General features: G+C 50.1%; 2 protein-coding genes across 5 annotated transcripts in view; one reads left to right on the plus strand and one right to left on the minus strand.

Annotated features, from left to right (window-relative positions):
• CTC1 (CST telomere replication complex component 1) overlaps window positions 1-14,583 on the minus strand; it is a 127,089-nt gene extending 112,506 nt beyond the window's left edge. For 3 of the 4 annotated variants that reach the window (XM_078874683.1, XM_078874682.1, XM_078874681.1), the window contains exons 1-2: window positions 14,493-14,583; window positions 5,426-5,492 (exon numbers count right to left, since the gene is read on the minus strand). In XM_078874683.1, the coding sequence (XP_078730809.1) occupies window positions 5,426-5,476 (51 nt within the window). In that variant the 5' untranslated portion in view covers window positions 5,477-5,492; window positions 14,493-14,583. Of the gene's footprint in view, window positions 1-5,425; window positions 5,493-14,492 lie in introns of those variants that run through there. The other variant, XM_078874684.1, reaches the window with a different exon arrangement.
• Window position 14,584: 1 nt separating this feature from the next.
• On the plus strand, window positions 14,585-20,820 carry LOC144945982 (membrane protein FAM174A-like). Its single transcript, XM_078874685.1, has 3 exons — window positions 14,585-15,214; window positions 18,535-18,672; window positions 19,667-20,820. Exons 1-3 carry the CDS (start codon window positions 14,919-14,921, stop codon window positions 19,668-19,670), a joined length of 438 nt encoding a protein of 145 aa, XP_078730811.1. The 5' UTR covers window positions 14,585-14,918; the 3' UTR covers window positions 19,671-20,820.
• The last annotated feature ends 2,122 nt before the right edge of the window (window positions 20,821-22,942 follow it).

Below are 22,942 nucleotides of genomic sequence, written 5' to 3' on the forward strand. Positions count from 1 at the left end.
AACCTGAGTGAATTATGGCACGACTCGCTACAGTGGGGATCAAGGGATTTCGGCTCAAAAGACAATTCTTTGGCAGTCTCACAAACAATACAGGCATGGCTTCTATGCTAATTAAACTCATGTAATATTACAGGAGCTGATAAGCAGATTAGAATGTAATATTTTGTAGAATAATGCAATCGTAAGAGATGACTCCCGTCCGTCTGCACTGTCAGTCTATTGTCTAAAGACGGCATCAAATATCGCCGTCAACAATCAGCATATTGTAAAAGGTCCCCAAGGTAACCGAAAATAATAAATGAAACTCCAGCAAGTTGTGTATTTTTAGCAGTGCGTTGAGTGTAGACTTTTCTTTTTTAAAGAAACATAGGCAGGGACTATTCATCCAACAGTTGTATGTAGGCCACATCCCTGGCATGTCATTTTTTGCATTAAAATTTTAATGATTGAAATGGATTGAAAAGGTCAAACAGAAGACAATTATATGCTGGGGTTAAATGTGAGGAATTTAAATTGTAAAATTTCAGGAATCTCATCTAATCTACCAGGCATCAGAGTTGGGCAGCTCATTAGACTATCCTTGGGCTTAACTTTTTCTGCCACAAAAATGTCACATCACAACTTCAAAGAACGCCTTCACTGCTAGGGCTTGACACACATTTTGTCAAGGTGGCGTTCGGAGTTTTAAGATGTGGGCCCTGAAACCATCACCCTATGCTCCGAGTTGCTCCACTTCAAGAACATTGGCGTCGCTGGCAGACGTTCAAAAAGACTGTAATGTGATGTGGCCTGTGTACTTAACAAATGGGTCTCAAAAAATATTGACACTGCCAGTTCACCATAACCACGACTCAGAATTGATTTTCTTTTTGGGTCAGATCCCATGAGAGCAATGCCAATGTGTCGTACACCTTCCTAAACCCGACACAGCTTCCATACGGAGGATACTTTTATGGAAACGAAAAAATATGGAGAAACGCCACATTAAATACAAATCTGGAAATGCTTTTTTTAAAATATTGTTACCGTTTACTTATTTTCAGTAACGTGTACGACTTGCAGTCTGTGGCACTTTGCTGCAGCTTTTGTCCGCTGGCCTAGCCGCCAGTTGGTAAAACATCTGAAAAGTAAATTGGGCTTTGCTCGGGGATATAAGCCTCGTGATTCCGACTTTACATGTGTTAAACTAGTCTTCTCTGGTATTCCTTAAGGGATGCCGGGCTTCAAAGGTAATACCCAACGTAGTTTAAGGAACACATCACAATAAAAAAAAATGTACTTCCTGCTGCTCACCTGTGCGGGTGTGCTGATGACGTCACATCGCCTATTTAAAGGCATCATAATTGGAGGATATTTTCACTGGAGGAGTTGAACTGATGATGATGACTGCAATTACCAGTGAAACGTCATACATAACTGTAAAACGTTAAATGGATTGCTCTCCAACATAGCGGTCTGCTAAAGCGATAAAATATTGGCACGTTTGTTCCAAGTGACAACTTCACTTATTCGCTGTGCTGGGTGGAGGAGGGTGTACGACGCACATTGGCGCTGTACTCGCGCGACGATCAGACACAAAAAAAACAATTGTGACCTTGGTCGCGAAAGCCGACATGTGGAATTCACCGTTACCAGGAAAGGGATAATAAGCATGAACACCAGGCCTCGAGACCCATGGAAACAAAAAAACCAAGAAGATGACGTGACATACATTGTGGGAAATTCTCATTTACAGAGCACATAAGAAGAGCTGTGTTGACACAAATGTATGAGCATGAAAAGCAACGGTGGTGATAAATCGTCTCCACATTCATTTATTTTTATGCAGTGTATCGCTACGTGAATCTTGGCATTAATGGAATTCCGTTAAGCCTACCATTATGCAGTTCTAGTTACATTATAATACATATTTTCAATTTACATCAGTGTACGTATCCCTCTTTAACTATTGAAAGAGTTGTTTGCTACTGGCTGCCAGTGTAAACATGTTCCAACATCAACTTTACACGGATATACTGCTGTTTGTTCACAGCATGCACTATGAGGTTATTCTGCCCTCTCTTAAGCTCTGAAGTAGGGTCGACCACTGTATAAACACAAATAACATTTATAATGTGCCCATAACACAATCGACTGAGAGTGCAGAAACACAAAGGAGGAAAGACGAGAGGAGCCGAGCAAGGGAAGGAGAGAAAAGACGCGATTAAGGGGTCTGAAAGCACGAACAAGGCAACATTCATGCTTGTGTAGTGACATCGCGGATGTCACTGTGTGGTGCTGGCCCTAGAGGGGCACGGCGTGCGATGTACTCACATCGCGGACATCACGTGTGTAGCGACATCGTGGATGTCACTGGGTAATGCCGTCTCTAGCGAGGCACGGCGTGCGATGTATTACCATCGCGAACACCCCGTAGGTGGGTGTAGTACCAGCCCTAGAGGTGCTCGGTGAGCGCTGGGATAGCGCTCAGTGGCACCACGCGTGGCGTGCAGTGCTGACTCCTACAGGAGGGAGTGTGAGAGTGTCAGCCATGGGATGAGGTTACCCTAGGCCAGGGGTCTGCAACCTTTAAGACATAAAGAGCCACTTGGACCCGTTTCCGAAGGAAAAAATAAACTGGGAGCCGCAAAACCATTGCAACTATTAAAACAAATATAACACTGCATATATTGTTTCTTACCTTATTGCTATATACATGATCGTGCAGTCAGCTGTCAATCTGAATAAAAAAAGGACTTTTTCACTTAACAATGTAAAATATATTTTTGCAAATTAATAGCTAAATTACCTGGTTAATGGGATTTTTGCTCCTGAACCTCAGTGCACAGTGTCTGCACATCAGGGCTGTAAGACGTCACCTTCATTTTCACACAGGCTTGCAAGCTGTCATCTGTGAGGCGTGATCGATGTTTGTTTTTAATATAGTTCATGTTGGAGAAGACCAGCTCACATACATATGTGGAGCCGAAGATCGACAGGACTCCAAATGCATACTTTTTCATGTTTATATAAGTGTTGGGGATGGCATTCCATGTTTCGAATACAAGTTTGTCCTGTTTGGGAAGGTTTTCAATATCACTCCATTTATGATTCTGAGCCAGAATGGCCTTCTGACGGGCAACATCCTCAAGAGTAGCGGTCAAGCATTTGAACTTGGACACCCATATATCTTTGTCGGCTATATCGGCCAGTTCCATCTCAAGATCAGGTTGACTTACACCTGCAAATGCAGTCATATTCAATAGGGATGGATCGATCGCCAGGGGAGTGACAGGGCAGGATAATGTCGTTTTTCCTCTCTGAACTCACAGAATCGTTTCCCAAACGAACTTTGCATTGTGGTGATTGCAGACTTGAAATATTCCAAATTTATCGTATCATGACTTTGTTTGAACTCTCTCAAAGAGGGAAAGTGAGACAGTGTACCTCTCTGTAAATCTTTGACAAACACTGTCAACTTGCGCTCGAATGCCAAAACCTCCTCCAGCATGTGCAGGGCTGTGCCTCCTTTCCCCTGAAGGGTTGTATTTAGCGTGTTTAGATGTGCTGTCATGTCTACCATAAAATGTAATTTTTCCAGCCACTCTGGCTGTTCCAGCTCAGCAAAGGTGAGCTCTTTGCTGCCCAGGAAGGTTTTTACTTCTTCCAAACATGTGACAAAGCAACCGCAACGTTATTGCCTGTCACCGGGCGGGCAGTGTGGAGCGGAGCGGCGACCTGTCAGCAGCGGCAACGCCAGAGCAGGTGTCACAGTGCGCCTCCTCCCGTCGCTAGCATCCGCCCCGGAGCCGCGGTCAAGGTTCAAAAGAGCCGCATGCGGCTCCGGAGCCGCAGGTTGCCGACCCCTGCCCTAGGCCATGGCACTCTGGTTGACCCTGGAAGGCACGTGACCAGTAAGATCTAAACAGGGGCCCCTGGCGGGGGCTAGGGGGTGGTCACGTGTCAGGGTGAGATCCTACGGGAAGGGTCGACAAACCTCGAAGGTGGTCGTGGCCAAGGGCGGGGCCAGCCACGACTCAGCAGCATATAAACCGGGGTCCGCACAGGGACTGGGGTTCAGCGTTGTTGCCGTCATCTGAAGATCTACGATCTACGTTCTACGTCCAAGAGAAGAAGTCACCAACACGTGGACGAGGGCTCCAGCTAGGGTCCTGTCCGTTGTAGCTACTCCCAGTAACTAGCGTAGTTAGCCTGGTGGTCCCAAACCATCGGTTATCTGGTGAAGGGGCAGTAACCCCTTTGTGTTACGTGTTGGTGTTAATAAATATGTGTTGCCTTCAAGAAGTACGTCTGCGACTCAGTTGAATCCACTACACTTGTGTTGAGTACACCACACGTTTTACATCACGAATAGTTTCGTCGTTTGTCAATCCAATGCTAGATTAAGGTCTCCCCCACACCGCATTGGTCACGGGGTAGTTTGACCATACTTCACTGTGCTGGTCGGTGTGAAATGAAGACTGGAGATCGTAAAAACGAACGGATCAGATATCGCTCGTCGCTGATGTTATTTAGTTCATGCCTTGGTCTCGACACGCCTGGATTATGGGAATGCCCTCTACGCGCAGAGCTATCCACTTGGTGCAGAGACTCCAGTTAAGTGCAGAATGCAGCTGCCCGGATGATCCGGCGTGGTTGCCGTTTTGAACTCATCATGCCCACCCTCCGCACCAGCTTGCACCAGCTTGCGCCAGCTCCCGGGCCACTTCTGCATCCAATTCAAGGTCGCTGCTCTCCAAACCAACAAAGCACAGTGTAGCTTGGCCCCCTGTCTACACGCAACATCGTATCTCCCTCCAACATCAGGCACATTCTGTACACTCCGCTATTCCACGGGAACGGCGCGAGACTTTCACCGGCCGAGGATTGTACACCCGACGACGCTGGGGGTTGCGGAGTCTTCTCAAGCGCATCTCCAAACATCACGCCGAGTTTCTATCAATTCTGTCTCTCAATTCCGTGGTCTGGGCAAGACACACCGAACTTAGACTTGCCTTCCCATGAAATCTACAATGTAAAATAAAAACTGTCTAATTAATTTTCATTTATTTTATTTCTTTGTATTTACAACTTACCTTTATTATGATCTTCATTGCGCATGGTTGAAACTTTATTTTGCCCGCGGTTGCAATTTATTTTGCTCAGTCGGTCTTAGCCGTTGAGGTCGTGACAGGTTTTTGTTCTCATTCCTGTTACTCCATGCCCCGGTACCGTTTCTTTGTAATGCACACTGATGCCCACTTTATTGAGGGCCGATATTGGCACGCAAAACAACGATGGCTTTATTGCCTATAATTTCCCGCAAAAGCAAAGCAGGTTGCATGGCGCACTTCCTCCCGAACCAAAAAACAACTGCTTCTCCCTCAGTATATGATAAGTATTAATATACCACGATGGTTTGTTTAAAATGTCCGATTAAACTTACAGCATTTGTGAGGCTTCTGACTTCCCGTAATTCTCCAATAAAAGCCTCCATTGTTACACCACCTTATCTGAAAAACAAACAAGAGGGTACACATTAGCAGATATTCATGATTAATGTTTAGGCATTAACAGAGATTAGTCCTGGGAGCCTGCAGCAGTGATTCATATTCAGGTGCTTAGATACTTCAGAGGTAAGCTTTAGCCATAAGAGGTGAAATTCTAGCCATTATCAATCCTCTAATGGCTGAATGCCTTTCCGCACCATGTAAGGCACTGTGGTTTTGTAATCATACTTCACCATGCTGGTTAGTGCGGGTTGTAAGACTGGTTCTGATTTCAATTGCTACTCATGCAATGTTAGCTGTGGCCTGGAATGAAACTCGGGCGGCCGGTTTACCGTGTAGCACGTTAACCACTATTACCACTCAATCTGGTGGGCACTTGGTTCTGTCGGTAAAGTCACGTAGAAGGGAAATAATAAAATAATAAAAATAAAACAATAAAATTCTCATCAGGTGTGAAAACCACAGCAAGAAAATTAGAAAAATGTTCATGATGATTGCTTGTGTTGCAATCGAAACGTCTTGATAATTTTATTGGTTTATTTTTATTATTTTATTATTTCCCTTCTACGTGACTTTACGAAAAGAACCAAGAATATGAATCCCTGCAGTCACGAAAGCTTTAAATTGAAACTGGGAGGCACTGTTAGGTTTTGCTAATCATCTTTGAGTAATGTGTAGGTTATACAATATTCTTGGCGGGTTAAGGATATTCTATGGTTTTTTCGGTAAAGTCACGTAGAAAATAAAGTGAATAAAAAATAATAAAATATCATGACGTTTCGATCGCAACACAAGCGGTCGTCATCAGGAACAGGGAGGTTAGCCTCTGAGGGCAAGCTGTTCATAATGGTTTAGAGATGGGCGGGGCAGCTAATGTCAATGTAGGAGAGGGCTCCGACACCGGCAGTAGGTCGACACCAATCAAAGCATTGCACCTCGCTCCACACACCCACACTGCTGACGATGGAGGTGGACAAGAAAACACAAAACAAGTCATGACCCAAAGTGGTCGATGACATCTTTCCAATGATTGCCGAGTTTAAAACCATCGTCTTGGTTGAAATTGTGTCTGTGTCTGTATATATGTATGGATTCGTGAGCAAATCTTTGTTGATAGCCAGTCGGCTTGCAAAGTACCATCATCTTAGAAAAATCTATTTCATGTGAGCCAGCCGCATTAAAGTAATGATCATCCACTGCAGAAGTATTGGTCCTGCCGTGTTTCAGATCTGCCTTATGTTCACGAACACGGTCCAAGACATGTCGTTTGGTTTCCCCAATGTAACTGCTGCCGCAGATACAGCTTAGTTTGTAGACGCCAGGATATTGCATGTCAGGAATCTTGTCTTCCACAGATGGGATCAGGTCATGAATTTTATGCACTGTGTTAAATCGGACCTGGATCTTGTGTTTGTTCAAGATTTTGGAAATCTTTTTGGTTATCCGTGCAATGTAAGGTAAGGTGATGGTTTTGATTGTGTAGTCAGAATATACTTTCGCCTTGGTTAAGGATATTATAATTTTATAGCAAGGGTTTTCTTTAACCTCGAAATTTCACTTTATTTCCTGTAAACTTTTCACAAAACAGGTTTTGTCCATTGGTCAACAAGGGTATTTATCAACTGTTTTAGAATGCTAAACCGTTATGTTTTAAATTAATTCATTAGAGAAACGATAACACTGTATTTAATTCGCACACCAACTCCACTAACAACCGCCATTCGCCACTAAGTGGCGGTGACATCACCACGACTCTTGTGCCAGGCTATGTGCACCTTGAGGCCATGTGAAGTGTTGAACGCCTGCTGGCAGGAGGTCACGCGCCCATTTAGCCCCCTCGATCCGGCCGAACAAAAGCTTTTTAGGCATGCGGTGGCTGGACCTGCAGTGGCTGGATATGCGGGCTACACGACCCAGCCATCGCAACCTTGCCTGCCGGAGGAGCTCAACGATGGGACTTTGTCCAGATCTTTCAAGGATGTGTGAGCTCCTCACACAATCCAGCCTGGTTAAACCCAGGATGGATCGTAGGCAGGCCAGCCTAAATGTTTCTAACCAGCGAAGATGTTCCATTAGGGGGGGCCACGTTTTGCAAGCGTAGAGAAGGGAGGGAATGACCGTGGCCGAGAAGACCTGAAGCTTCGTGCGGAGCGACAAACCAGGTAGCTTCCACACAGTGTTACGCAACTGATGAAAAGATAATGCCGCTCGACTGATTCGGAGTGAGACCTCTGCTGTTAAACCGGAGCCAGTCATGAACACACTGCCCAGGTATGGGAAACTCTCCACTCTCCACAACTGCCCTATCACCAATTGGGAGTTGTGGGGGTGGAGTGTCCGATGGTACAAAATACCCAGTCAGGTGCTTAGTTTTGGTGGGGCTGATGGTAAGGCCCCACCTCTTAGTGACAAGCTCCAGGTTCAGCAGCAGCACCTCCAACTCCTCCTCTGAGTGAGCAGCAATTACCAGATCATCGGCATACATAACATGGTTGAGCAATAGAGAGACACCACTTGACTGCAACCGGGCATCAATCAGCCTCCCATTGTATCTGTACCAGATGTAAACTCCTCCGTTACAGCTATTGAAGGCTTCACGAACTACGTGGTCGAAATAAATGTTAAATAATGTGGGAGCCAGAGGACATCCCTGTCGCATCCCAAGGTGTACAGGGAATGGCTGCGACTCCCGGCCACGTAGTTTTACCCGGGCCCGCTCACCATCATGAAGGTCCTTAATGATCGTGAGCAGAGGGTCAGGGACGCCGAAAGCACGAAGAACAACCCAGAGCCCAGGCCTACTGATGGTATCATAGGCCTTGACCAGGTCAATAAAGCAGAGATGTAGGTCTTGTTGGAATTCCCTACACCTCTGCTGTAGCAGATGGACAAAACATATGGCATCTGTGCAGGACTGCCTTTTCCTGAAACCGCATTGGGGCTCCGCAAGCCTCTCCTCAGCATACCTAGCAAGGCGATGTTGAATAATCCTTGCCAGGACCTTTCTCGGCACACTGAGGAGTGATATGCCCCTGTAGTTGTTACAGTCTGTGCAGTCCTCCTTCTTAAAGAGGGGACCACCAGGGCATCCTTACAATCCTGCGGAACCCGTCCAGTAGTCCAGACTGTTGTTATGTCATGTAGGGCAGTCTGTGCACAAACGCCACCCTCCCTCAGCATTTTGCATGGGAGAGCATCTCTGCCCGGTCCCTTTCCTGGTCTCAGACTCTGGATCGCCTTCAGTACTTCCTCAACGGATGGCACCTCGGCCAGCCACTCACAGGGGGTGACTTCTTCCAATATTTGAGGCACCACAGCCTCGGCAGGGTCATCCCCACTTTGTCCCAGGTTTATATCCAGGCCGAGGTATGTCCCCTCCCCTAGGACCTCAAAGAAATGCTCAGCAAATCTGCAAACCTGTTCCTGGGGGTCAGAGATTGGATCACCGTTCTTTCCCCTTTTTGATGGAATTAAAAAGCGATTTGTGATCGCGGGCCATTGAGGGAGACTCCATCTCCTCAGCAACCCGCGACCACCACCCATCCTTGCAGTGCCTCATGGCTCTCCGAACCTCCGAGCGAAGGCTGCGGTAAGCCTCCTCATTCTCCGATGTGGGATGCTGTAGCCTGTCACTTTTTCTCAGCCAGCTTGAACACCTCCTCTGTCAGCCAGGGTCTCTGGGAGGTCTGAACCGTGTACCCAAAGCAGCCGTTGCAGCTGCATGAGCCACAGTCCTATCCCTTGCCTATTTCCCCTCGACATCAGTAGAAGTAGGGGACGATGCCAACCCCAGCCGCAAGCGATGATTAAATTCTCGCTTGCAATTTTCATCAGCTAACTGGAGTGGAAGAATGGCAGGCGCATCTTACAGATGACAAGTCGATGGTCAGTGGGAGGATCAGCTCCACGGTAGGTCCTATTAGAACATGGACCCATATCCGCTGTTCCGTCACTATGTAGTCCAGCGGATGTTCTTGCTTGGACCCGGCATGCATCCATGATGTTGTGTGGATGCGCGATGCCGGAACGTGTTGGTAATTACAAGTCCATTGGCTGCACAAAAATCTAGCAGCCTCCTGCTGTTGTTATTGTGCTGATTTGGCCCATGCCTTCCAATCACTCCAGACCAGGTGCCAGCATCATTACCAACTCGGGCAATTTAAATCACCCAACAAGATGACTCTATCCTGAGGGGCCACTTTAGCTTGCACCTATGACAGGTCATAGAAGGCATCTGACTCATCGGCCTTGCCTGCATCCCTCCACAGATGTTCGTCTTCAGTGGGGGCAGAAGTAACCACGACCACCACTACTCACCTCTGGTTGATGGGAAGGCGAGCCCAAAGTAGCCTGGGGCTTACAGCTTCCCACACCTCACCGCCACGCTCCCACGCCCCCTTCATTCTTTTGTTCAGAAGAGCCACGCCCTGTTGTTTGGCAGTCTCCTGCCTCGAGAAGAGGACTGTCCACCCCTCATGGTGGCAGGAGCCAGAGCCAGTCCACAGGACCTCCTGAATACTAGAGAGATCCAGGTGGTACCGGTCAAACTTCTGAGAGATGAGTGGAAGCCTCTCCTCCGCAGTGAGCGTTCGAACATTCCACGTATCCACACGTAGTGTTTTTTTCGTGATTGCTGGAGTAGCCCCGAGGGTAAGGATTCAGTCTCCTGGCTCCACCAAATGGGGTTTGGCCAGGAGACGTCATAGATGCCTGTCCCCCCGGGGCCTCCGGCACAAGCTTATTAATTAAAATTTCCCGTCGTGGTTTAGTGGTAATTAATTGAAGGTGGAGGGGTTACCAGCCCCTCGCACCCGTCCAGAGCCCCCATTTGGCCGCTGTGGTCACAAACGCCATGAGGGGAAAGGCCAATCGGAATTGGCCCTTCCCTCACAGCACTGCCCACAACAGCGTTGCCCGTCCGGCACCATGAGGTAGGGGGTTGTTTTTACCGGACTCCACTAACATACCTATATACACGCACATATGTAACAAGCACAAAACACATGTAGTGACATAGAATTGGTCACGTAGCAGCATAGCGCTAACTGTTGGCAGGGAAGGGGATCTGCAGCTTACAGCAGCCCTGACTGACAGCAGGCCACGTGATAGACCAGAAATGGGTGTAGGGGAAGGGTTACGGAAGGGGCATGTCGAGAACCCACTAGTTGGTTCCAGAAGGGGGGCGTGGCCGGGGGCGGAGCCAGGCCACAATACTAATATATAAACACCCAGCTCTGTGTCATTGTGGATTAACGCGGCAGGGATTGCTTGAAGTGCGTCACGTGACCCCGAGCAAACAGCCAACCAGAGCTGCGCCCCTCCCAAACATGTATGCCCCCGGATTGGTTGAAGTGCGTCATGTGACCGCGAGTAAGCAGCCGGGTGAGTGAGACGGAGGAGACGGCTGAATGAGAGTGAGGCAAAGCCATGCTCTGTCCACTGCTGCCCTGCGTGCTCTGTCCACTGGTGTCCTGATGGAGAGCCGCACGATCTCCACTGCTGCCGTGAGGCAGAGCCGTGCTCGGTCCGCTGCTGTCCTGAGGGAGACGGGTGAGTGACAGTGAGGCAGAGCTGTGCTCCGTCCACTGCTGCCCTGAGGGAGCCCCGTGCTCTCCACTGCTGGCTTGAGAGAGAGCCGCGCTGTCTCCACTGTTGCCGTGAGGGAGCCAGACGCGCTCTCTCCACTGCTGCCCTGAGGGAGAGCCGTGCTTGGGGGGCGCCTATGGCGCCCCCAAACAACCGCATAGTTACTAAGTATTACTGTCAGGTCGTGTTAATAAACCAGAGTAACTCCTACTCTTATTGTCTCTGAGTCAGTCACTACAAACACACGGCCACGTACATCCATAGCAACCGCTGTTCGCCTAGAAGTGGCGGTGGCATCACCATGGTGTTTGTGCCAGGCTAGGTGCATCTTGAGGCGACGTGAAGTGTGCAAGGCTCGCTGCTAGCAGGTCACGGGACATACCCAGGTGTTATGGTGTTATGGATTGACCGAGATGACTGGCAGATGCGCCACTTGTGCTCCCCACTGTGCTACTTTACCAAAGACAAAGATCCCCCGTAAAGCCTTACCAGACTGTTGAGGCAAGATATGTTAGCGAGCACCTATGAAGGCAGGAACGGTACACGAGGGGGTGGGTGGCCAGCACCACGCCCGACCACCTTTGTCTCCCTAGTGGCAATGTTTACACACCATACTAGGTACTCATACTCATTTGAGGCTGAGTCCACCTAGGGGAGGCCCAGGATAGGTTCAGATAATCATAATTGGTGTCGGCCGTGAGCGGGAATCGAACTTGGATTGCCGGGTTCATAGGGCAGCATGCTAACCACTACATTACCTTGCCAAACAGATGCCCACACACAAAACAAATTCACACACACACACCAGGAAGGCAAGATACGAAAGAACATGAAGGCATGAGACACGGGATTAGACATACACTGGAGGAAACATTGGCAAATTTGCTGATCCGCCCCGACTGGACATCTCTGAAAAAAGAGCTTCATAGCTCATTGGATTCCTCCAGGATAAATAAATATTCTGATTCTGAAAGGAGAAAAGAGACATTAAATAAGAGAATACGAGTTAGGCTAGAGCGAGACATGGGAGCACGCACGGGAGTGTAGACACTGGAGCAGTTAGGCAAGAGACACGGGATGAGACAGACACGGGAATAGACATTGAGAGAGACAATGAGACACCAGTAGTAAGACAGACGAGACCGAGTCGAGGATTTCACTGCTCCAGACCCGAGAGGTTTCTCTCTGACAGACGTCACCACGGATCAACAACAGCATCACCACCACTACTGACAACACTCATGCCCAAGGCAGCTGTGAGGGGAATTAACAACTCGGCACACCGACACTCACAGCAATTGTTATTGTTTTCAAATTCGGTTAAATAAACCTAATATTTCAAGAGCCGCAATGCATGTGAACGAGACTATGGTCCTTATTAAATGACGTCACCAAACAGTCCTGAAGGACCCGCAAGCGGCTCCGGAGCCGCAGATTGCCGACCACTTCCATTGGTGAACTGGACTTCCATGGGAAACTCGACTTCCATGGTAAACTGGACTCCCATTGGAAATTGCAGTGGTCCCCAACCTTTTGGCCCCAAGGGCCGGTTTCGTGGAAGACAATTTTTTCACGGCCCGGGGGGGGGGGGGTCATCATTGGGTCTTTCCCCCTTTTCAAAGAAGCTCTCCGGCGACGTTTGTTTTTTACTCATTGTGGCTGGGGGTTAGAGCTTTGTGGGCTTACCAACACTGTGACTGAGACAAGTGCGGGGAAAGAGGCGGGGATGGAAGTGGTAAATAATAAAATAAAGGGGGCGGGCCACGCGCGGACTCACTGCTCACCTCCTGCTGCTGTGCGCCCAGATTCCTAACAGGGGGTTGGGGACCCTTGGTATATTGGAATTCCATGGTAAACTGGACTTCCGCGGTAAACTGGACTCCCATTGTAAATTTGGACTTCCATGGTGAATTGGACTTCCATGGGAAACTGGACTCTCGTTGTAAATTAGACTTCCATGGTAAACTGGACACCCATGGTAAACTGGACACTCATGGTAAACTGGACACCCATGGTAAGCCAGACTTGCATGGTCCAGGGGTCGGCAACCAACATAACAAGAGGGCCGCGCGCGTCAACGCCGCCGACACCGCAGTCGTTTCTGCGGGTTCCCTGATGGTGAACACGAGGACACACCGATCGCTCTGTCACGCCACTCGGTGCGGAGTGGGGGCCTCAGGGTGACCCCCACACTTTACCCCGCCACGGCCGTGGCTCCCCGTTTCTTCCCCTGGGTGGACAGAGGCGCCGGGGGGGGGGGGGTGAAGAAGTTTAAGAGTCGTGCCCATTGGGTTCGACTGCCGCGTCCGGAGATCGAGCGAGGGCACGCGAACTTCTGGGGTTGCAGGTCCACGGCGAGATGCCTGCTGCTGCTGCTGCCCATCGTGACACTGCGGGTGGAGGCTACGAGACGAAACGAATGCGGGCGAACGCGGAACGCGCTAGGGGGGGTACCACCACCATCACAACCACCACCACCACTATCACCATCACAACCACCATTACCACCACCATCACAACCACCCCCACCATCACCACCACCATCCTCATCACCACCACCATCACCACTATCACCATCACAACCACCACTATCACTATCACAACCACCACCACAACCACCACCACCATCCTCATCACCACCACTATCACCATCACAACCACCATCACCACCACCATCCTCATCACCACCACTATCACCATCACAACCACCATCACCACCACCATCACAACCACCATCACCACCACCATCCTCATCACAACCACCATCACCATCACCACCAACACTATCACCACCAACACTATCACCATCATCACCACCACCATCACCACCTTCATCACCACCACCATCACCACCGCCAGCGACTTAACTGCACGGCGACTCTCGGCGTTCAGCCCTCAGCGGTTGAGCTCGAAACGGAAAAAGTCGCCCGAGATTTTAAAACAGCGACCGCGCCGGCCCGCGCCGTCACCCCATTGGTCGGCTCGCGCCACGTGAGCCCACTCAGCCAATCGGGTGATCGCTCCCTGTCACGGCCATGTTGGTGAAGGACATCGAACTTTTTTTTTATTGTTCCAAAATATTCCATTCCCTCCCCAACCCGGTAGGGTGATGCTGCGCTACTGTTACGGCTGGCGAACAACGTATCCCCCGACAGTCGTTTGGGAAGATAATTTTGTTTTTTCTCTCAAGTCGACGGCATATGTAGATCCATAACCAAGATGGCTGCCGTTGTTGACAAGGGGGAGCACCGATCTGTGAAGAGGCGTGCGGTCGTTGGCGGCTCACTCCGAGCCTGCCAGAGCAGCTCGCTCGGTAACCCGCCCAACAATCGCTGCACACACACACCCACACCGCGCGGTATGTGTGTGTGTGGGCAAACAAGAGACCTCGTCGTCTCGTTGTTTGTTTGCATTTACCAACGAAGCGCGCGCACGTGCGCGTTTGTCCACCGTCGCCTGCAACCATCACGCGACGAAGTCGCTGGGTCGGGGAACTCGGGGATTCAGGGTGGGGGCACTTCCGGTGGCTGCCCGGATGCGGAAGTGAGCGGCGCGCGTGGGGGCCGCCCGCGTCACCCGGGGAGCGTCGCTGGCGCCCAGCGGCCGCCGATCGCCGTCGACACGAGGAGCAGCAGCAGCCGCACTACGCACAGCGCCCCGTCGTCACCCGCAGCCAGAGATAGTAGTAGCAGCAGCAGCGGCAGCGGCACAGCTCACTGCTGATACCACTCCTGCAGCGACTGCCCCGGCCGCTACTTAGGCGGTGGTAGCTGACAGCAGCGCGGCCTCGCGTCCCACACCCTCCCAGCCCCCCCCCCCGCTCCAGCCGTCGACTGAGCCACGATGCGCGCCCTTCACTCTCTGGGCGCTGCTACGACAGCCTCGCTGCTGCTGCTGGTGGTGCTGCTAGCGGCCGCAGCGCGCGTCGATGGAGAAGGCGCGAACGTAGTCGAGACGACTGCTGCTGCGAATTCGCCGAACATCACGGCTGTGACGCGGAGGCGTGGCGCAGTCGGCCCCAACTCCACGTCGTCGTCCATGCACATCCTGGGGGTCTCCCTCGACGCCTCCGTGCTGCGCCGCGCCGCTTACTTCTGCCTCGGGGTCGTGGCCGTGCTCGGATTCTTCGCTGCGCTGCGGTGAGGCCCTCGCCCCCCCATCGTACCCCTCCCCCATCGTACCCCCCCCCCTCATCGCCCCCCCCTCGTACTCCTCACCCCCACATCGCCCCCCCCCCCTCATCGCCCCCCCCCTCATCGCCCCCCCCCCTCATCGCCCCCCCCTCATCGCCCCCCCCCTCATCGCCCCCCCCCCCTCATCGCCCCCCCCCCTCATCGCCCCCCCCCCCATCGCCCCCCCCATAGCCTCCCCCTCCATAGCCCCCCCTCGCCCCCCCCGTACCCCCCATAGCCCCCCCCGTACCCCTCACCTGGGGGCAGTGAGTTGTGACCGGCCACTCGGGGCGACTCAGAACTGTCCCCTGGCAGAGCTCCGCTACCGGCTAGTCGGACACGCCGGTGCTTGGACGTTTTATCGATCCAACAATGGCACGTGTACGTGATGGTCCGGCCCAACATGTATACACGACGCGTCACTGACGATGTTTTATTATCAATCCGGTGAAGTCCTTTACCGAACAGTGACATTGTGTGTTGTTTGTATTCATTCGCCTGTGTGGTACGCGCCGCCGCGTGATCTACAAGAGGGTTGTGTTTATTGTCACAGCGCTGCCTCTCGCTCTCTCCTTTCCGCCTCGTGCCCCCCCCGAGGCCTCCTTTGTGTGACGAGGGAGGAGGAGGAGAAGGAGGCCCTCCTCCCTCTTCCTCCTCCCACTTGACCCCGGGGCACAGCGGCAATTACTCGGTGACTCGTACGCGGGTTGGAGCTGCGCCCCTTCCCCGAGCACACGCGGAGCTTGTTTGCCCAGTGATGTGGTTGAATAATCCGGAGATCGTCATCATCATCATTATAAATGTTCCTGACCACTGCGTGATATTTCTCGCTCTCTCGCTCTGCGTGTCTCCGATGAGCACGATTGGCCACTGTCGGTGGCGGAAGAAGTTCCACAACGTCCGCGGTCGTGGCCTTCCATCTCGCGGTGTCCCTGATGAATTGTTGAACTCAACAACTTTGGATGAGATTACTCCCAATTGAATCCACTTCACATTGCTTGTGCTGCTTAGTAGTCTGTTACCTCTGCATTTCCCAGTCAAAACACATTCGTATCCAGTTGCGTGTTCTTTCAACACGTGTCCAAGAAATCTAACTTCATATTGTCTAGTTTTTTTTAAATCTTTGTATCAATAATACATTCATGGTGTTCATCTTGTGTCTGTGCATAAGTGAACTTTCTAAGCAGCTTAGAGCTCGGCCAGAAGTCGACATTCACGAGGTTCCAGTTTGTAGAGTTTTTTTCAACAATTATATTTCATGAAAAAGAACCAGGTAAACGTTGTTATTTTGCAACTAATGTCTTTCTTGCTGAAGAGGCGTTCGCCTAGTAAAGTGGATGTATGCGCACGATCTGTTGACGCGTTCGCCGTAGCACAAATATTGTATGGTTCTGGGGCTTACTGTTCAGAGGTGACCTTAATATAAATGGTCACTTGAGTTTGTTGTTTGTATGACGTGAGCTTGAACCCCTGATCTAATTCACATTCCCGTTTTAAAAAAAATGGGCCATTAAGGAAATTGTAATTTAATTTTGAATGTTACCTGACGTGCAAGCCTCCCCACCCAACGATGCCTGTTCTACCATTTTTTTGCCGTCAGCTGTGTTTGCAATTGCAGAATAGTATACACCCTTAAAGCAACAAGAGCCATTGTGTGTAGTATTGCTGGTGCTTGTGGGGGTTCTTGAGTGAACAGCAGCATCAAGGGCGCTGCGGTGGCGAGATGTTAACTACCTCGCTTGGTATACAGGAGGTTGTGGTTTCGATCCCGACCCCTTGACGCCTGCTGTATGTTTGGAGTTTGGATGTCTCTCTCCCCCAGTGTGAGCGTGGATTTTTCTCCGGGTCCTCCGCTCCACATTTACAATCAACATCACGTGTTTGGAGTATTTGGCTGCTATACATTTCCACATGTTGATAAGCCACTTCGTTGCGCAATCGTTTGTGATAGCCAGGTCGCTTTTGAAAAAGATCTAAACAGCTCAGTGGGTCTTATCTGGTCCAACAACAAAAAGTTTAGTTTTATCGTTCAGCCGTCGGCATGCCTGAAGGATTCCACAGTGACCCTCGGCATTGGGCCAGAGCAAGCCACGTGGCCCAGTCGAGTTGACGAGATAAGCTCCCCTCCCGCTGGGCACATCGCCACCTGTGTGCGCTCCGAGTCAGAGTACACGTCACCCATATTGGATTACGCGTTGTGCAACGAATGTCAGGTGGCCTGACGTCATCGCACATCTGACATTAATTTTGGCGTGAAGTTTGGGTTCCGGTCGGCCTCCCTCGTGTGTTAAACGGGAGCTTCAAACTACGACTCGGTGATTTACGGCGTTCGTCTTGTTTGCACCGCTTTTTTGCGTTTTGACTGTGCTGTGTCATCCGTTCTGTTAGCCAAAAGGGAATGCTCGCATGAATTGTGAGTAATGTATTCTTACGCGGACGATTCGATACGAGCATTTTGAGTTTGTTTGATTTTTAAATCAGTAAAACATTACTTTCCTGAGTCGTAAGGTGTGTAGCGCTGCAGTCAGATTAGAAGTAAATTAATCTAGGAGTGCGTGTGTGTGAATACACGTGTGATTGCACCCGTGACTACTTGCTTCAAGTTTTATTTTGTTTAACTTGGTGAGAACTTAAGAAGACCAGGATGAGCCTCATTTGCAAGAGCGACCTGTGAGCATTCGTCTACCATTAGGGGGTGAAGATTGCTCACATCCCAAATTAGTCATTTGCGGTGGAATTTTCTATTGTGACCCTGACGCCGGTATGCACAAGGTCTAGGTCTGTCCCTGCGAATGACATCGGAGCGATCTTTAACGGTTGCTGTGAAGCAGACGGCGCACAATATTGGTACGGCCGCATTAATAACCGGGCCGTCCGCTGGATTCAAACAGTGAACTTCTGCAACGTGCTGTGAATGCGCTGCCGCAGGGCCACATCACCACCTCTTGTACCGTTACAAGAGGGTGCCGCGGTGGTGAGATGTTAATTCCCTCGCTTGGTATACAGGAGGTCGTGGGTTAAATCCTGACCCTGACGCGTGTATATTTGGAGTTTGCGTGTCTCTCTCTCCCTGTGCTTGCATGGATTTTTGTCCGGGTCCTCCGGTTTTTCCCTCCACATTTAGAATCAACGTCACGCGTTTAGAGTATTTGGCTGCTATACATTGCCACGTGATAAGCCATCTTCATTGAGCTATTGTTTGTGATAGCCAGGTCGCTTGAGCAAAAGAGCTACACGGCTCAGTGGGGCCTTACCTGGTTACGTGTGTGCACGGCATCACTACACAGAATGAGGAGACGGTTCCGGAAGCCGCGGAAGTACGGCGTGATTGTGACGCCGGCGGACGAGGTGGAAATGGACCCGCTGGCGGACGACCTGGGAGACGAGGACGAAGACACGACGCTGTTCGAGGTCAAGCGCCAACGGTAGCGCCTCTGCTCACGTCGACTTGCGCACGTCTCTGATTGAATACACGCGCAGAAAAACACGCCTTCACCGCCCACAACAGTCACATCGGCTGTCATCCACACTCCGGTCGGATTAACCTCTGCTCTCCTGAACAGAATGTAAACTTTAAATTGGGTTCGTGTCGGTGCACACTTCAGTCCCTGCGTGCCTGAACACAAACGCATCAAAAAGACTACCCTTGCCAGAACGCACGCATCAAACGCACGCATCAAACGCACACACTCACTTGCTCACACCCACACACACCCTTCCACTCAAGGTGCCACCACCCAGACAGGAGACACCCAAATCTGGGAGCCTCTCCACCATGAGCTCGCAAGTCTGTGACACACTGATCCCTGTTGCAGACATTCTTCACACAAACTTGTGTCGACTAAATTCTGCGAGTGGCTCACAGAATATACTTTTTACTAATTAAAGCTTCTGGGGGTTTACTCCCAACAGTTTTTCACAACAGCTACTAATGTGTAAAAAATGTGCTTGTTTTTCAAAGAAAACACTCCGATGTAGTTAACGTCGCTGGGAAGGAAGTAAAACCAGTGCAACAGCATGCCTGATTTTATACGCATCGCCGTAAACGTGTGGCCAAGAGGTTCGAGGTGGCACCATTTCATCGTTTGCCGTCCCCTTTGTCTGCAACTACTTCCTCCCACTCTTTGGTCTCCAACTTCATCTCGCGTCCAAGTCCTTGCTCACGACCTTCCTCTTCTCCGCCTATTACTGCTTCTCCATTGTGACGTCTTCTACGCCGTTATAACCGCAGTGTCCCATATCCTCCCATTAATTTTTCTCCCAACTTTCCCCCCCCATTTCTCAACAACTTTGAGGATAGTGTTGCAATTAGACAAACAATTGCTCATTACTCGGAGTTCTGTCTGCCGAGTGAACCCCCCCCCCCCCAGCCTGGCGTTGATGGGGCATTGCTGTCCCTCTGTGTTGTGCGCGTGCCAGGTGATGTCAGAGCGGCTGCTCTTTCCTAAAGGGCAGCTCGTGGAGCAAGGAGAAAACCTTTTTCCCCATTCCCAGCCTTGCGATCGTGAGGGCGATGGACCAATCAAACAGCAATGACGAGCGTTTCCATGGCGGTCTCAAGGAGAGAAGCGTCATGGACACAAGGAGAGGGCCATCCATAATTATCCTTTATAACGAGGGCAGCGGCGAATTGCCGGTTGTGCTTTTCTGAGAGCACGGCGTTACAATATCAGACAGCCCGTTTTCAATGCTGTCGTGGGTTTTCGTGTCATGCCGGTTAACTGGATTGTACTAATTGAACACCCAGCTCCAGGGTCACTTGGGTGCACAAGCAGTGTCGGATCGTAAACCCCGTTCCCGCGGCACTACCTTCTTACGGGAGGATGCCTCTCCACATTAGTCATTTTAAATGGACCGGCACAAACGTGGAGTGTGTCCTGCATAATTTGCGTGTTAGAGCAGAACGGCTGGAAAAGACGTGCAAGGGTCAAGGTTGTTTCTCGGTCTTCGAGTATGAAAGCCACTGCACGACTGAGCTTTGCTGTACGGGCTTATGGAGCAAATCAAGCCATTTCTCTGCAGTCGTGTATATGATGGTGGCATACTGACCCGTTGGAGGTGAAGTGAAAGTGTAAAAACACTGAGATTTTCAAAGTTATACGTCTGTGGAACTCGTTTGATTTGTACGCGTATGACCACTTTGTACGAATGGTAAACACGTCCGTAGCACACTTTCTGTTGGGCCTGTAGCATGACGATATTTTTTCTCTAAGGGTGACGGTTGGGAAATGAATATATTTTTGGGGAAATTGTAAACTTTTTCTATTTAATATGCACCAGCTATACACGTGGGGTGTTTTGTTTTTGTTGGTTTCTGCAGGGCAGTTGTAATTCCATAATGTGGCTGCTGCAGTCTGTTTTTAAAGGGTTGTGTCAAAAAACAAAGGTAATTGTTTTTATTATTTGCTGGTGATGGGTATTTAAGTATAATTGCGACGGGGATGCTCTTACATGTTTACACGGTTCTTTTCGGGGGCCTTGCCAAGCGTAGTTGGATGGATACTGTGAATGCACGCGTGTGTCTGGGCTGTTTGACACTGGTTTGCAATAATAAACACAGGTAATGTGCAGTATTGTTCGAGAAGTGGCCTGTTCATTTCAGTTGTGGTTTTTTTTCCAAGTACAAAGGGTGAAACTTGACGTCTACTTTTCTGCAACCTTTTGTGGTTTTAAAGGCCCTAACCTTGGTGTGTGTATATTTTGAGTCTTTGTGCAAAGGGTTCAAATATTCTCACTCCTGTGTGGACAGTGAGTGCAAAGAAGTGAAATCCTGGCAATGAAGTAAGAAAGCCCTTTGTGCCTCTACATCTGTTTATATAAGCTGGGTGCGGTGGCACACTCGTGAATCGCCGCTCTGGAGTAGAGGGTTGGTGTCGCGTTTGTGAAACGTGGAATGCAAGGCGGCCAGAAGATGGCAGCATTGCAATCTGGTTCATGAATCCGTGTCGGCCTTCAGGCGTTATCTCCGTCTACACACGGAGCTCCTTGGAATACTCCAGCATCTCCATGCAAAACACTCCTTGAAATATCCTATTCAGGATTTTGCTAGAAGAGGCGTGAGACTGGGTAAGCCTGTCCTGGTTACATACAGGACTTTGTTGTTGATCCGTTAGCGATATGCTTTTGACTTGCCGTGTGCTGCGAAATACGATGACCTGTACCTGTATCGTTGCGGCGTGCAGTCGGTATCTGCTGTTGCGTAATACATGATTTACATTCTTCACCCAGAGCCACCAAATGACACACCGTGTAACCCCACGGAAGGAACAAATGGCTGTGGGTTGCAATAATGTGTGTGCACACGGGCAAGTCGACCTTGCCCCCAGGTAACGTGGCTGCAGACAAGGTGATGGGTTCACTGTGACAGGAAGTCTGACACACCGGGCTGGTCTCTCTGCATTGGGTGCGGCTCGTTCTGAAACTGCGCAGAAATTAGGAACAGATGGACTTATCTTGACGCTATATAAATAAAACCATTTCTGCGTGCAAACTGATTTTTTGTTTGTTTCTGTGGCCTTGTGGGTGCGTGCCTTGCACATGTGCGATTTGTGTAACCGAATGTGGTTTGTACGTGTGGTCAATCGCTCGCCATCAGGATTATTTTTTTACTTCCCTGGAACGTTATCCGGCCGTGCTGGCAGGAAGCCGTTTACAGGTTGACGCATTTTACCAAAGTTCACTAAATATGACAACACAAGCAATGAACACACAAATGCGAACGCTTTACAGATGGCGTAAAAGCACCCAAAAGATATTTTTCAACCGCTGCTGTTGAACGTCGCACGTTTGGTCCGTGCGTGTGTACGTTGAACTTCTTTCGCACCATACGTAGCCCACCGTGCTCATCGGAGGTGCGGGGTGAAGGACAACAAACGAAGCACAAAAAACAGCTCGGAAGAAATGCGTCGGCTTATGGTCGGGTGGTCGTATAGAATGGGCGCTTTTCTTGCACAAGATTTGTTGACCTCGCCACCTTACAATGGGTGGCCGGCACTTCGACGCGGTCCAAATGAACCAGAAACGGAGCCTCATTGGCGGTAGGGAAGTTCTCTTTTTAATTAAACCGCTCAACCGTCTCTACTGGGACACTGCTGCGGACAGGGCGGCCCTCCTGGGACATCCGTGTCCGCAGCCTACACGACTGCAAAAGCGGGTGGGGAAGGGGACTTCACACAGCCGTCAAACCTGTGCGACCTGTTCTTAAATTTCCGGGTGGAGCATCCACTTTCCTGGGTATAATCTCTCTGCTGAACCCGTTTGCAGTCTCATTGCCTACATCCCATAGATTGCTTGCGCGAAGGCTAAACCCCGGTCTTCTCCAAAGACATCAGAAGTATAGATTCCTACATCAATGTGTCTAACCTGGGAGACCCTTGTTGCACCTGATCAGCACGTCTTTCCCGGCCACTACCCCTTACGAGTTGTGCTAAATGGAATCGCCCCAGGTTCTACGAAAGCTTATGCTTTGCACTTATTTTTGTCTCTGACCATTCGTCCTAAAAGGCCCATTTTTCGCAGCAGGCTCCCCATGCCAGTCTATTGGCATGTCTCTAGGACCCCACCGACTTCAGGACTTCCACTGGTCAGCTGGGCTAAGCTGAGCCACCATTCGAGGTCATTAACCACACGAGACAAGGAACACTGCCTCCTACAATATCTGACGTGTCCAGGGGGCACCATTATGGCTTGAACATG

Source organism: Lampetra fluviatilis, chromosome 39 (genome assembly GCF_964198595.1).
Source record: "Lampetra fluviatilis chromosome 39, kcLamFluv1.1, whole genome shotgun sequence".
In the NCBI taxonomy this organism is placed as follows: domain Eukaryota; kingdom Metazoa; phylum Chordata; class Hyperoartia; order Petromyzontiformes; family Petromyzontidae; genus Lampetra; species Lampetra fluviatilis.

Bases quoted from the DNA above. Each gene is read 5' to 3' on its own strand.
- LOC144945982 (XM_078874685.1), top strand. From the start codon at position 14,919: ATGCGCGCCCTTCACTCTCTGGGCGCTGCTACGACAGCCTCGCTGCTG. The intron at 15,215-18,534 runs GTGAGGCCCTCG...ATCACTACACAG, and splicing joins GGATTCTTCGCTGCGCTGCG to AATGAGGAGACGGTTCCGGA.